At 34.1% G+C, this 13,633-nt stretch overlaps 1 protein-coding gene across 6 annotated transcripts in view; it reads right to left on the bottom strand.

Annotated features, from left to right (window-relative positions):
• LOC107997090 (early estrogen-induced gene 1 protein) overlaps positions 1–13,633 on the bottom strand; it is a 65,843-nt gene that overhangs the window by 8,615 nt on the left and 43,595 nt on the right. For 5 of the 6 annotated variants that reach the window (XM_017055488.3, XM_062072190.1, XM_062072193.1 and 2 more), the window contains 5 exons: positions 3,713–3,833; positions 3,465–3,655; positions 2,797–2,999; positions 2,116–2,335; positions 378–1,043 (listed from right to left, as the gene is read on the bottom strand). In XM_017055488.3, coding sequence (XP_016910977.1) covers positions 378–1,043; positions 2,116–2,335; positions 2,797–2,999; positions 3,465–3,655; positions 3,713–3,833 — 1,401 coding nt within the window. The remainder of the gene's footprint in view (positions 1–377; positions 1,044–2,115; positions 2,336–2,796; positions 3,000–3,464; positions 3,656–3,712; positions 3,834–13,633) is intronic. The other variant, XM_062072195.1, reaches the window with a different exon arrangement.

Genomic DNA, 13,633 nt, shown 5'->3' with positions numbered 1-13,633 from the left:
AATATATAACCTATAATATTAAATAATATATAAATTTACCAATATAACGATAAAAAAAGTTGAGAAACACTTATTTAATTATTCTATTTTATTTATATAAATTTCAAAAATTGCAAGAGAAAACATAACCTACAACTTCTCGATCCGCTAACGTTATTAGTTACTAAATTAATACGCAAGAGGGCTCAGGAAACAGACTGCTTTTACCGACTATGCAATGGCAGTTAACACAGAATGAAAAGGAGGCAATAGATAGAACGCACAAAAATCGAAAGGAAGAACCAAGGGAAATTAATTAATTAATCAATCAATAAATAAATAAAATAAAAAAAATCAATCATAAAAAAAGAGAAAGTCGCTGAATGAATGAAACCTACCTGAGGGTCTGAGCGGTCGTCGCGGAACGTAGCGAGGCTCTGGGGTTATCGGGCCTATGGAGAGGATCGGGAGAGGATACGGCTCTGGCCTGGTCGGCCAATCGCAAAACCGGGCTCATATTTCCTTTCTCAATGCAGTCACAGGTTTTCGAAATATTTCTCCAACTTGGATGACCGATTCTCGGTTTCGCGATCGGAGCGACTATGCTGTTCTGTTGTCCATTCCGATTTTTCATCGACGAATTCGCTACATTACGCTCATTCGATGAATCAAAACTATGTCTATCATAATTCTTTCGCAATTGCCGCGTTCGCGTTACGTCTTGCGGACCAGGTATCTTGAACACACCGATCTCGTTTTCGACATCCTCGTTAACGCGACACGTATCATTTGAAACAATTCCGTTTTCATTCGTTTCATTCTGATCGTTAGATAATGGAACAGCCGCTATACTAGACCTCAAAGAACTTCTCACTGATTTTTCTTCGCACGACGAAACAGGGCTGGACGTAGACCAGAACCGATTTCGTGGATTTCGCAGGATGGAAGACGAAGTCGGGGACTCGATATTGAGAGAAGTGTCAGGTTTTGTGGTCTGTTGTTGGGTCGAAGAATTTTGGGAGGTATTAGGAATACGTGGAGCCCATACCGGCCAGGAGGGTGACCTATAAAGATCACAACACAAATATTCAAGCATGCAAAAATAATAATAAACTCATATACAGTACGTAAAAAGACGGAATTGGGAAGATATGGGAGAAATAGAAAAAAATATATAAATGTAATATATATAAAGAAATAGAGAGAATCCAGAGTCTCAAGAAATAGAATAATAATAATAATAGCAATAATAATAATAATGATGATAATAATAATAATAATAATAATAATAATAAAGGAAGAAACATAAAAAAGGGGGAGAAATTTCTTGTACATCATTATCGATGCCTTCTTGTTAACAGCCACGAACACGTGCTAGATAATAATAAGTATTCGAGTGGTAAGTTTGGCAGTTCAAAGAAAAGTTAGTATATATACGCATTTATCTTTTTTTTTTTTGTTAAGCATCAGGCACCGAAAGTTATTAAAACTAATCCATAATGCAATTTAAAAAAGAAATTTTTGTAAAAAGATTCGGCAAAATATAAGATTTAAGCGTAGAGTTTCAAAGCAAAATCGCAAGCGCGATTGCATGGTATTTATTGGCATTTCAAAAAATTGTTAGTGCTGTTGTTACGATGATATTCTTTGCTGCGTCTTTTATCGGTATAACATCCCACGATGTATGATTTGTACAAGCAACTGTATTCCTGTTATGAAATTCCTCTCGTTTAATCCCTTATGAAATACCATGCTCGCTTCATCATCCAAATAAAACCATAGATATGTACATAATAATGTAAAATTGTCATAAAAAAAAAAAAAGAAAAGAAAAGAAAAGATTTTTTTTAAATATGTAATTACAAAAAAATTCCTAGAAAGAGATCAAAGAGTGAAACACTTTAAAGATAGTAAGATAAGTAATAAGCCGTTAATGAGCCAAAATGAGAGAAGTTCTTGTTACAAAAAGTATGGAGAAGAGAACTCTGGACTATAATTAGGACTTAATTTCTACTTCAATTTAAAATTTTCAATCTAACTACGATCAATCTCTGTTCGTTTCTCCGGAAATAAAGTTTTCTATTTGTTTCACTTTTTTTTTTTCATTTGATTCCTTGGTTGGCCGCATGGCCTTACCTAATGTGACCACTGTCACCACTACTGCTCTGCCTACTGTGTTGACTGTGAGAATTTAAAGATCCATAGCCAGAACCTTTGCTTAACTGACTGGTATTGCTACTGTTACGAGAATGTCCCGACTCTGTGTGCGCTTCAGCTAGAGTTTCCACTGGAAGAGCCGATGGTACAATCTCGCTCAGGGTCATTGGATCATATGACTCTGTCCCACTGAGAAGCTCTGAAAAAGAAAAGATCATAGATCAACTATTTGCTAATGATACAAATTTAATGATTTATTATTTTTATTGTTATTCTTTCATTAAATTTCAATTGTATATATAACAAAAATAAAAAATTGCTTTGTACAAATTTTTATTTAAATATCTTATCTTTTGTGAAGAGAAATATAATTTTTCATTTGATAATAATAAGAATAAAATATTAAACAGTATATAATTTTATAATAAATAAAAATGATTTGACATATAACAAACAATACAGAAGATGAATTTGAAAAAGAATATGATTTTTTTTTTATTTATTGAAATCATAAAAAACTGAATCTTATCTTCTTATCATTACAAATCAACATAATATCAATATAAATTCTAATTGTTTTTTTTATTTATTTTATTTGTATTTTCTTCTCTCCTTTCATGAAAGAACATGGAAGAGTTAAAATTAAGATTCAATTATTACCCGAAGAAAAGAGGGGAGGCCTTTTTTTAGGAAGACTACCAAAACCACTGCTGGCACTAGCTATGCTTCCAGCTAAGGAACCACTGGATACAAAGTCTTCTCGATTAGTACACCTCTCAGACACAGTTTCGTCCGTTGTCACACCAGAAACACCTGGCACACCGGGTACTGCGAGTTGCGTTTGCTTCAACGATGGAGATGGTCTAATAAAATTTAATTCAAATTTAATTCTAATTAATCCATAACATTTATGATACAATAAATTAAGCTTAAATATCGCAACACAAAAGAACTTGAATATAATAAACTTTTACTATGATATTTTTTATTTTAATAGATAAATCATGATGTATATTTAATTTTTATTGCGAAGAGCAAGTGAATCATTTAAATGATTTGATCAATATTTAAATTTTCAGAAACTAAATAATTATATTATTCAAATAATAATTGTTATATATTTATTTTACAAAGATTTAGAAACAAAAAGAATCTAGTATTTACTTCCTCCTTGACTTTTATCTATATTTTATCTATTCTTTCCTTAAATAAAATTGGGAGATTTATATTCAACTTCGCAGAAAAATAAAATAAAAAAATGATAAAACTTCAGATTTTCTTAAACATTTTAAAAATATCAGTATGCATCATATGTTGATAGAACCTACACTTTAAATAGAATATCTCCTGAGAGCATATTCATTTTGATGGCAACGCGTAACATGGAATTATCCTGCCGATGTCTCGCGTCGTATCCTTCTAGAAGATACCTCGTTCTGCAGAGTCCAGCTCCTGCGAATTCGGCGAGGTTCAGGTCGGTGAAGCCAAGCTTCTGGAAGGACCTGCCTCCTTTCAATTCCTGCAAGAATAATCAACGATTAGAACGGGTTTAAGGATAATTGATCGAATGATTCACCTTTCTCACGGATATCCTTAAAATGCAAGGGTCAAGAACACCAGTGGACGCATTGGCACTCATCTTGCATAGAAATTCGAACTTAGCGTTCCATCTAACCGTATGCTCTTGTACTTCCTCCCTGAAACAAAATTGTACACGTGTGTTAGAGAGATGCATCGAAATTTGTTCACGAACTTTGTGAAATATTTTCTTCTTTTTTTTTTTAAGAAATCTCTATCAAAAAATCTTAATAAATTTTGACTTTTTAAATTCAGATTCATAGTCCTGTTAATAATAATGCCCATTTTCTTTTCCATATAAATGATTGCAATAGATCATTATTAATTGCAACAAATAGATCAAAATGAATCTGAGCTCAATTAGATTATTATCAAATAAATATTTTTTATTTCGATTTCGAGGATTCAAAACTGTTTAACTTTTAAAGGATTTCAAGCAGCAAGTAACGAAATGCAAATAGATCTGGAACTGGTTAAGAAATGGTTCGTGGAACGAAGGGATTAAACTAAATTCAAGGTCAGCTATGATTCACAGTCTCGAAGGACCGTTGATTCGGCATGTTCTCACTGAGATCCATAACGAACCGTATAAATGAATATTCAGAGTACTCTGCTTCCGGTAAGGGAGCTTCCGCTCGTCGAGCACGCGTTCGTCATATCGCCACGTATCGAATCATACAAAGGGCTGAATTATATATTGTCATTGTCTATATTCTCTATGATGAATTCAGGATGAGTAGAATCGAAGCTAGAAACCGTGTGTACATATTTGGCAAGTAATTCGATTACGACATCGATTGATTTTTTTTTAAATTATAAACATAAAGTAATTAAAGCATTATTACTTTTAAAACGAAATAATGAAATTTATAATCTGTAATCCTCGAAATTAATCTTCTAATAAAATAAAAATTTTTGATTAATATTTTTTTTCATATATTAAAATATTCGAAAACTTTCACGTTAAATATTCGATAAATTAAAAATAAATTTAAATTAAGATATTTTTATAAAACGAATCCTCCTATTCTATTTTCATTCGAGAACAAAGAATGACCCTCTTTTCAATCTATAAGATTGAATTAAATAGATAAAGAAACATCACGCGCACGCACAAATTAGTTTCATTGCCTATTGAAAGCGAAAAAAAAAATTCCCTAGATCAAAGGGAAATACGAATCGTTAGATTCTACGCTCATTTAACGAATGTTAAATAAATCTCATCGAGTTTTCGTAGAGTTTTGCGATTCATTTCGTTCTTCTCGAGCACCCTCCGGCTCATAAATGTCATCGACAACACACGCACCCTCCTTGTCATGGAGAGTCACACATTGTGTATCGACTTTACATGGGGAGAAAAACTTTCTAAGAACAAAAACGCTAGGCGAGAAGATACTTGTGAACTTCAAAGGGAATTATTCTCGGGTTAGTGCATGGAATCGCGTCTCTTTTTTTTTTTTTGCAAAACTACATCATTATCATTAATGATGAGAATATATCTGAAAGAATGTGAGAATAAAACTGAAATTCTCGCAGAGAATTGCTCTCAAAAATATTTTTCATAAATTTGCATTGTGTTGAGAGTGTAACTATAAATGATCAATCGTATTTTAACCTTCAAGTTTCAATATTCGTTAAATAAAAATAACTTTCGACAGCAATCCTTCACAATTCTAACCTCAAATACGTTTACATTCTAAAATTCATAAAAGTTGCTCTCAAGAATAATTTTTCGTTAGTGGATATTGCAGATGAGAGCGAAAGTTATAGACAATTACCTTCAAATAAAATAAGTGTTTTATTTGCGAAAAATATTCTCGAAATTATTATTTTTAAATATATTTCATATCCTGAAAGTTATCACAAACGATCGAAATATTCGAAATTTCCGTCGAGAATCAGCCAAGTTAGTTTAAAAAATCGGAGCGTCACCATCATTCTTTTGTGTAAATGCATTGGACGACCGTAAGTTTGTTACACGGATTCATTTCGTTAACGAGATTGCACGGCTTAACAGGTTTGCCTTAGTCCAGTATTATCTGGATGCATGCATCGGCCGAAAAGTCACGCGGTTATTGATGCCTAGAATAGGATTATCCTTTGATCACGATCGAACATGCTATCACATATAATCGATATATCAGATTATCGATTTTCATAAATAATTATAAATATAATATTACGTATAAAATTGTATTAATCTCTTAAACGATATGCTCGTGACAATCGCCAATTCACGTAACGTTGTTCGTGTTGAAATCTTCTTCTTTACTCCTCAGTTTTTACTTCTTTTATCTTGAAATAATTCATCCAACCATTTAATAAGAAATATAAGCATCTTTCGAACTATTTTCTTCAATCAAATAAAAATAATATCGAATATTTTACTTTTATATTCTTTAACGTTCCACGATTAAATAAAAAAAATCGATATTTATGCACAAAACGTTTTATAATATAAAACTTGAATATAATGAATTTGTCGAGTTATAGAATAAAACATGTGAAAAAGAAGAAAGAAGAATAAAGGCGAATAGAGAAGAGCGATTCGAAGAGGTAAAGCGGACTTCCGGAACGGAAGATTGCAGCCAAACAGAGGCATAATTCTAGAAAGTCTTAATCGAACGTGCATCCTGTCGGCGCGATTAAAGGTCGGATAGTGGGTCATAGGGACAGGACGCGACGAATCACGTGGCTCGATAACGAATCAAATGCGTGAACTATGCATTTTCCTTATCGTTGTTGAACAAGATTGAATCGAATCACGCAATGCCTCGAATTTGCGTATTCAAGATTCAAGCACATCCGAATACTCTTCTATCGCGTATTTAAACTTACAGTGATAAATAATCGATCGTTTCAAACTTAAATGCATATCATGCTAATTCTAAGAGATTTATTTAACGATATAATTTTAAACTACAAAAACAACTTATGAAAACTTATATTCAGACACGCAAAATGTGATAATTATCAATAAGCAAAATTTAAAAATGTACTCGAATCTTTCCTATTAACATTGTTGTGTATATTGGCTACGATGTTCAAGGTTAATTAATGATCACAGGAATTGCAGATGAGTTTGTGGATAATCGGTAGAGAAAATTGGGTCAATAAATCGTGAGGAGAATTCGAGTCGATTTTTTTTTCCATCGAAGGAGAAGAAATGGCGATTCGATCAATGAATTAACGCGAAATTTTTTCCCTCATCCGCACAAAATGTCTTTGATCTTCCCTTCGATGAAAGGAACCCCTATTTCCGGAACGTATCTCGGCCAATAAAAAAAAAAAAAGGAAATCGTAACGTGACGAAGCATCCAGTCGATGAATTACGGTCAGAGAAGATATTCACGAGCCTCTGAATATCAATATAACGAGACCAACCTCTTCTTGATGATGTCAATGGGAGAGAAACTCGTGTTAAATATATTATATCGTTGGAAGATAGATTGCGAGTATCAAAATAGAAACAAAAATTGATATACAATAACAATGGATCGAGATTTATTTATTATATTTTAAACAATTTACCTTTACCAATTTTTATATTCGTTTTCGTATCTACAATTTTAATAAAGAGTGTGTATTTTAATAAGAGAGTGAATTCGAAGTATTTGAATATTATTTGAAAGTTTGACAAATATATTAACACCTTATCATACAGTAATTCGTTGAATTAAAATGAATTTCAAAATTATTTTACTTTTTGTAATTTAAAAATATTGCCGCATGTTAACGAAATTAACAGAAAAGTGAAATATCCGTGTATCGTCAGAAAATCTCGTTGAATGGAATAGGAATTAAAAAGAAATATTATCGATGGGAGTCTGGAAATTAATCTCGTGTCACAAATCAGTATTCGTATTTCTAAAAATACACGAATAAAATTACGATAATAAGCGTGTAATTAAATACACGTGAAACGATACACAGGTGCACGTGTTCTAAAAATTACGCGGATTAGAGCACACGTGTACACGTGTCTTTTTATTACACGTTCGAAACTACGAACCCTGAATCATATCCATTTTTAAAAGATTCGCAATGCTTTGCGATGCACGTTACTATTTACCAACCGAATACGTAGGCATTATTACACGTTCTAATTTAGATCTACCATTGCCTCGTTCAGATTTCAATCAATTTATCACCAACACTGTCATTCGATTGTAAATCAATAGCATTGATCCGAGAATTGCGTTGAGGACGTAATTTTAAATGTAAAGGCTGACGTTAATATTTATTTGCCCCTTGTTTTGTATCCTGTGATTCAACGAATACCCGAATAAAACAGCTAGCCTTTGTACCGAGGATCAAAGAAATAGCTCGATCTTAAGATCTAACTTTTCATCCAGTCCTTTTTCCTTCCTTTCGAGTGGCTCGAGATTAAAAGACGTATATGCAAAATAGCACGTATAGCAATGGAACCTTGGTAACTCCTCTCGAGAGAGGAACTGAAGTCTTCTAACTGGAAAGTTATGGAGGCTTCGTTTTATTTCGAAAGTTTTCGAGAAAGGGAAGGAGGTTTAACCAATGAAAATTCGATGAACGGAGATTAGTAGTTTTCCGATTAGTAGTTGCGCGAGAGTTCGAGGAAAAGAAATTTCGAGTATCGTTTTTTTTCTTACTTTAAAATGTTCAAATAGATATTTCCAATAGTCGAAAGAAAGAGAACAATTATTGACCGAAACCACGATAAAATAAAAAATAAATTGTATAAGACTTAAACTTGGATTATTATTTCATTTTCTACGCATATATATTGTTCATTCATTAATCACAATTAAGAAATTGAGAAACATTTTCGCTCTTATCGAATCATTAATCATCTTCAGAACTAGCAAACAAAGAACGTTCTGAACACGAATTTTCCAATCTTTCAAAATTCAAAGCAAAGTAAGAATAATAATTAGCGAATAAAAATTTTCTATCCTATTATCCTGAATTTCTTCTTTTTTCCTTCATCTGATCAATCCCCGACTCTTCTTTTAAACAATACAAATTTAAATCCTCGTTTTCAATTAATTTATCGATTCATTCGCTCCTTTATTGGACGGATAACCGAGCTTCATAGATGATACACCGTCTCAGCCATCGAGCCATTATCCTAGCCAACGAATTTTATTATCCAAACGTAACACGAGGACATTGTGGCGGCCTCGTGAAAGCAGAGGCGTTTAACGAAACCACGGCCAACACTTCCCCAGCGGAGCGGTCGTCGAGTTATGGGATTCGCCCGTTTCCACAGGCAAATTGTTGTCCACCCGAGCTCGACGGGACGAGCCAATTACCGTGGAAACTGGATCAAACCCAATCTCTCGATTTGTCCAAAAATTTCGACAACGAATTCTCGAACCTCAATCGAATCCATCCATTTGGATTATACGATCTCACGAACTGTTGAGAGTTGTATCACGGAACTTGTTCAAATTGGAAAATTTAGAACTGCAATTTTATAACGTTCGCACGTGAAATTGTACGAAATTGTTGGACGCAAGAAAGATTTTCAAAATTGACGAAATTACAACACGTTTCGCAATGTTGGTTAACCAACGTTCATCACTCGCGAAAACGTTTAATTTTCCAAATTTTCACTTATTCGACCTATCGAAAATCGACCAAGAATCCAATTTACCAATTTAATCAATTCCTCAACTTCCCACTGATATCATAATTATCGAAACTTCGATCAGAAGTTATCGATGATTTTTAAGAACCTGCGGAAGAATTTGGACATTTCTCGGTTGAACAGCTAGCTTACACGCAGTTTTAGCGGTATTTGATTAAAACGGTGCGTTTCGTAGCAACGGGTTCGCCAAAACAGGGAGCACATGGTTAGAAAAGTTATCGATTGCTCGATAATAAAAGACACGTGTATCCAGGGAATCGAAACAACCCGAAAGCACGATTTAACATGTTTGTGTCGCGTGTCCGACGATAGTCTATCCAACGTACGTCGAGGCTCGTGAAATGATATTGCACGGCAGCTTAGGGAGGAAGAAGCCTTGAAAGCTTTCCCCCAAGGGGTTGAAACAACTTGCCGCGTGGAAAACTCGGATGTTTTCACTTCGAATTCACTTTCATTAATGCGATTATATATATATATATATAAATATTATTTTTTGATGAATCTCCAATTGGGCGGATAATACATTTTTCTACCGCGATTTTCTGCTGTTATTTTTACAATTTTCTTCGAATCGATCGAGAAAGAAAATTTGAAACTGACATTTCAATCGATTAATTAGAAAAAAGAAGCACTCGACTCTCTCAGAATGTACTCAGATAGCTAGTTTTATAATTCGAAACATCGTGGCACAGCTCTCAAAACTTTAAAATTATTTGTCATCTATTTGGACGCTGTAAAATTCAAAGAATCGCTCCAAAATCGGGGAAGATATATTTGTATCCAAAATAAAGTTCTATCAAATTCTCCACGAAAAATCAGATCAATCCTCTTCGAGACGAGGCAGAAGTTTTAATTGGCGCAATTTCTGTCTTCGAGGAATGAATTTAACCCCGGGGACCAGAGAAGATCGAAGGCGACGAATTAAATTCAACCATTCGCCCTCTCTGTAATAATTAATACTACGACACAATTGCAACGAGATCGCTATTGGGATGTCAACAGGTCTGTCAACGAGAAATCACCGCATCCATCCTCCTCCTCGCCATCTTTTACCCGTCTTCGCTTTTGTTCTTCCATACACGATTCTCGATACGGATAAAAGGATAAGATATCGTGTTGAATATTTCATGAATCTGCCCGGTTTCGTCTCCTACACCGAGTGCAAATTGCAGGGAGATAGACGTTTCGATGATGTTAAGCCTTGAAGTCGATCGTGAGATTTTGAAAGTAAAAAAATCTGGAGATGTTCTTCGAAGCTTTAAAATTAAAGAAATTGATATGAAACGGAATAAAATAAGTTATTTATTATCGATCACGATTTTTCTGTGTTAATATACAAGTAAGAAGATGTATTCTTGTTTAAAAAAAAATGAAATAATTTGTCGTCACATTTAAATTCGATATTCAGATGGTATTTCTGGTCGTTACGAATACGAAGATATTCCGTGCACAAGAAACAACCGTCGTCATCGTTGCGTGATTAAGATTGAAAACAAACGCGCAAAATATAATGGGTTATTAAAAAGCCAAAGCAAAGTTGTTATAAAAGAATCAAGAATCATGTATCCAGAAAACATTCAATTAAAATTGCATACCGTTCATTTTTAATTACTCGTAATAGTAAATCACAAGAATCGATTTAAAATTTCTATTATTATTTACAATATCACTGCTCGATCTCGTAAAAAATAGATAAGATTTTTCCTCCTCTTTAGCTGCAACGGACGAGACCATTTTCCTAATAATTGTTTTAATCTCGCGGATCGATAGCAAAGAGGAGGGAAAAGAGCGGAGAAGAAGAAGAAGAAGAGGTGGAAAATCAACGGAATGAGAGATAGCGAACTGCGGTGGCTGCGCCGAATATTCGACCGAGTTGTTGCTCCAAATACGTCGCATTCGTGGCGACGATGAAAAAGGAAAAAAAAAGGTGACATCGCTTGTCCAACCAAAGTGCACTAGTTGTTTCGAAAGAAAAACGAGCAATGCAAACTTTCCTCTTACGTATATACGAAATCTCGAGTAGAGTCGAACGACTAAACTTGGAATATCCGTGTGGGATTAAATGATAAACTCGCATCGGTGTGTAAAATGATGATTAAATTATGAATTTTTATGCAAGATCAAGTTTTTTATAAATTACAAAGAAAAGGGGGATTTAAATGGAAATTATAATTCTTCGAATATATAATATCGTATTTTGCAATCTATCTCTCTATTCTTTTTCTACATATTCTACAGATTTCTATAGATTTTCATATAATACGTAAATTTTTTCGTATTCAACAAAGACGAGCGTGCACATCGTAAACAACGATTAACTACATTTCCTCGTCATTACAATATCTTTGAAACAGCGATGGAAAAGGGAAACGTGTTAAACACGAATGTATCGTTGCACGTATCAAATCTTTTCTTTCCGGCGAAAAATCGTAAAAAAAAAAAAAAAAAGAAGAAGAAAAAAGAAAAAAAAATCGCTCGTATCGTCTGAACAAACGAAATTACTTTACACGCTCACGTTTTCGTTTAACTTTTACGCTTTTACACAGGCTTTTAATTGATTTCGGTGAAATCAATTTGCAGACAATGCGTGCCACGTCCTTGTCGCGATTAACCACTATCCGTAGAGGCCTATTAAGCTGATTATGGCCACCGCTTTGTGCAGCAACCTTTTGCGCGGTTGGATTCGTGAACATCGAGCGAGCCGGTGGAACCTCCTCCTTCTCCCCCCTCCAACCCTGTTTCTTAAAATTAACGAGGGGATCGAGGGATTACGAAACACCATTTCTTATATTAATTTCTTAAAATCGTATATATATGTGTATTATACAAATATTAAATAATTATGATAAATAAGTAATTACGTTATAATGGATCTTGAACATCTTGTGCGAATTTAAAATTTATTTGGAATTATCGGTGTGAACAACAGATTTTATTTATTTCAGATCGAAGCAAAGAGAATTAATTTATTTATCGGGTCGAGAACGTGGATGGTCGATTTTATAAGTGAAGTAAAAAATAACAAAATAAATTTCGTGTGAATTATTTAAATAATTTTCGACAGAAATGGTAGATGTAAATCAGACTCTGGTACAAGTATGGTTTTCAACGCGATGTTATATGATAATATTTTAAATAATTAGATTGTTGCGCGTAACAATGATCAATTTAATTAAAATAAATAACCGTTGAATAATACCATCAATTTGACGCTTATTTGAATCAAAATTAAGCGTATCTGATATCGAGTTAAAATTCAGCGTAACGTTTAACAAGAAGGGGAAGAATTTTGTGAAAAAGAAATCGCAGAATAAAATAACGAAATAAAATCGAAATAAAAAGTATCATCGAAAAAAAAACGAGATTCTCTGCCGGTTATATATACACGCGTAAATCCTAGGAAAACGAAATTTCTCCCGACGAGGGGAGCGAGCGATCGATGTGCACAGCAACCCGATGGAACGGTACAACTTTCACCGACGTCACCCGGTATAATTCACGAGCGAGCATTGCATTAGCCGTGGGCAAGGCTGCTCTCCAAGGTTGTGCGGATTGTGTGTCATTCGCAGTTTCGCAATCGAGTTCGGATGAAAACGCTAGCCACAGATCTCGTGTATTTTGCTTTTCGCAATCGAATATGATTCCTGCCGCACTTTCACGCTCAACTTCTCGCTCGTGTCTCAGCGTAATCAGTGATAACGTAACCGATTAAATGTCGTGCCTGATTATTTTCAAAGTTCATTTCAGACTTTTGATAATTTATTAAAAAATATCTTTCGAATGATAAAGCTTTTTAAATAGCACGATTGAATACACCCGCTGTGCAATCTTTCATGTGCAACAGGCACGAAGATGACTTCATAAATGAGAGCAATTGGAAAAAAATAAGTATGAGTAAGAACGAGGTGGAGGATTAGGTGGAGTTTCGATGGATGCAAGTCAATTCGCGATTATGTTTATTCAGATCTGACGCAGATCTATTTTCGGTTTGGTCGCGTACGTTTAACTATCGTAATCGGGAAAAGAAATCGATGGGCAGGCACGGTGAAATCTTATGAGACTATTTTCGACTCACCTTGCACCGTGAACCTTCGCCGTGACACGATATTTCACAGGCGAACTTTATTTTCCTCCTCGAACCGCGCCTTCTTAAATATTCTTATCACTCCAATCTATTCTAATAAATTAACGTCTAACGAACGATAAATCTCAATCTCTCGAAACGAATGTTTAACGACCACTTAGAGCTACATCGAAGTTAAAAATGAATCGTTCTTCTGTTAATTTTGA

This window comes from Apis cerana, linkage group LG3 (assembly GCF_029169275.1).
Source record: "Apis cerana isolate GH-2021 linkage group LG3, AcerK_1.0, whole genome shotgun sequence".
NCBI classification, from domain to species: domain Eukaryota; kingdom Metazoa; phylum Arthropoda; class Insecta; order Hymenoptera; family Apidae; genus Apis; species Apis cerana.
Note: the sequence above shows the minus strand (reverse complement) of the source record. Positions and strands in the feature narration are given on the sequence as shown.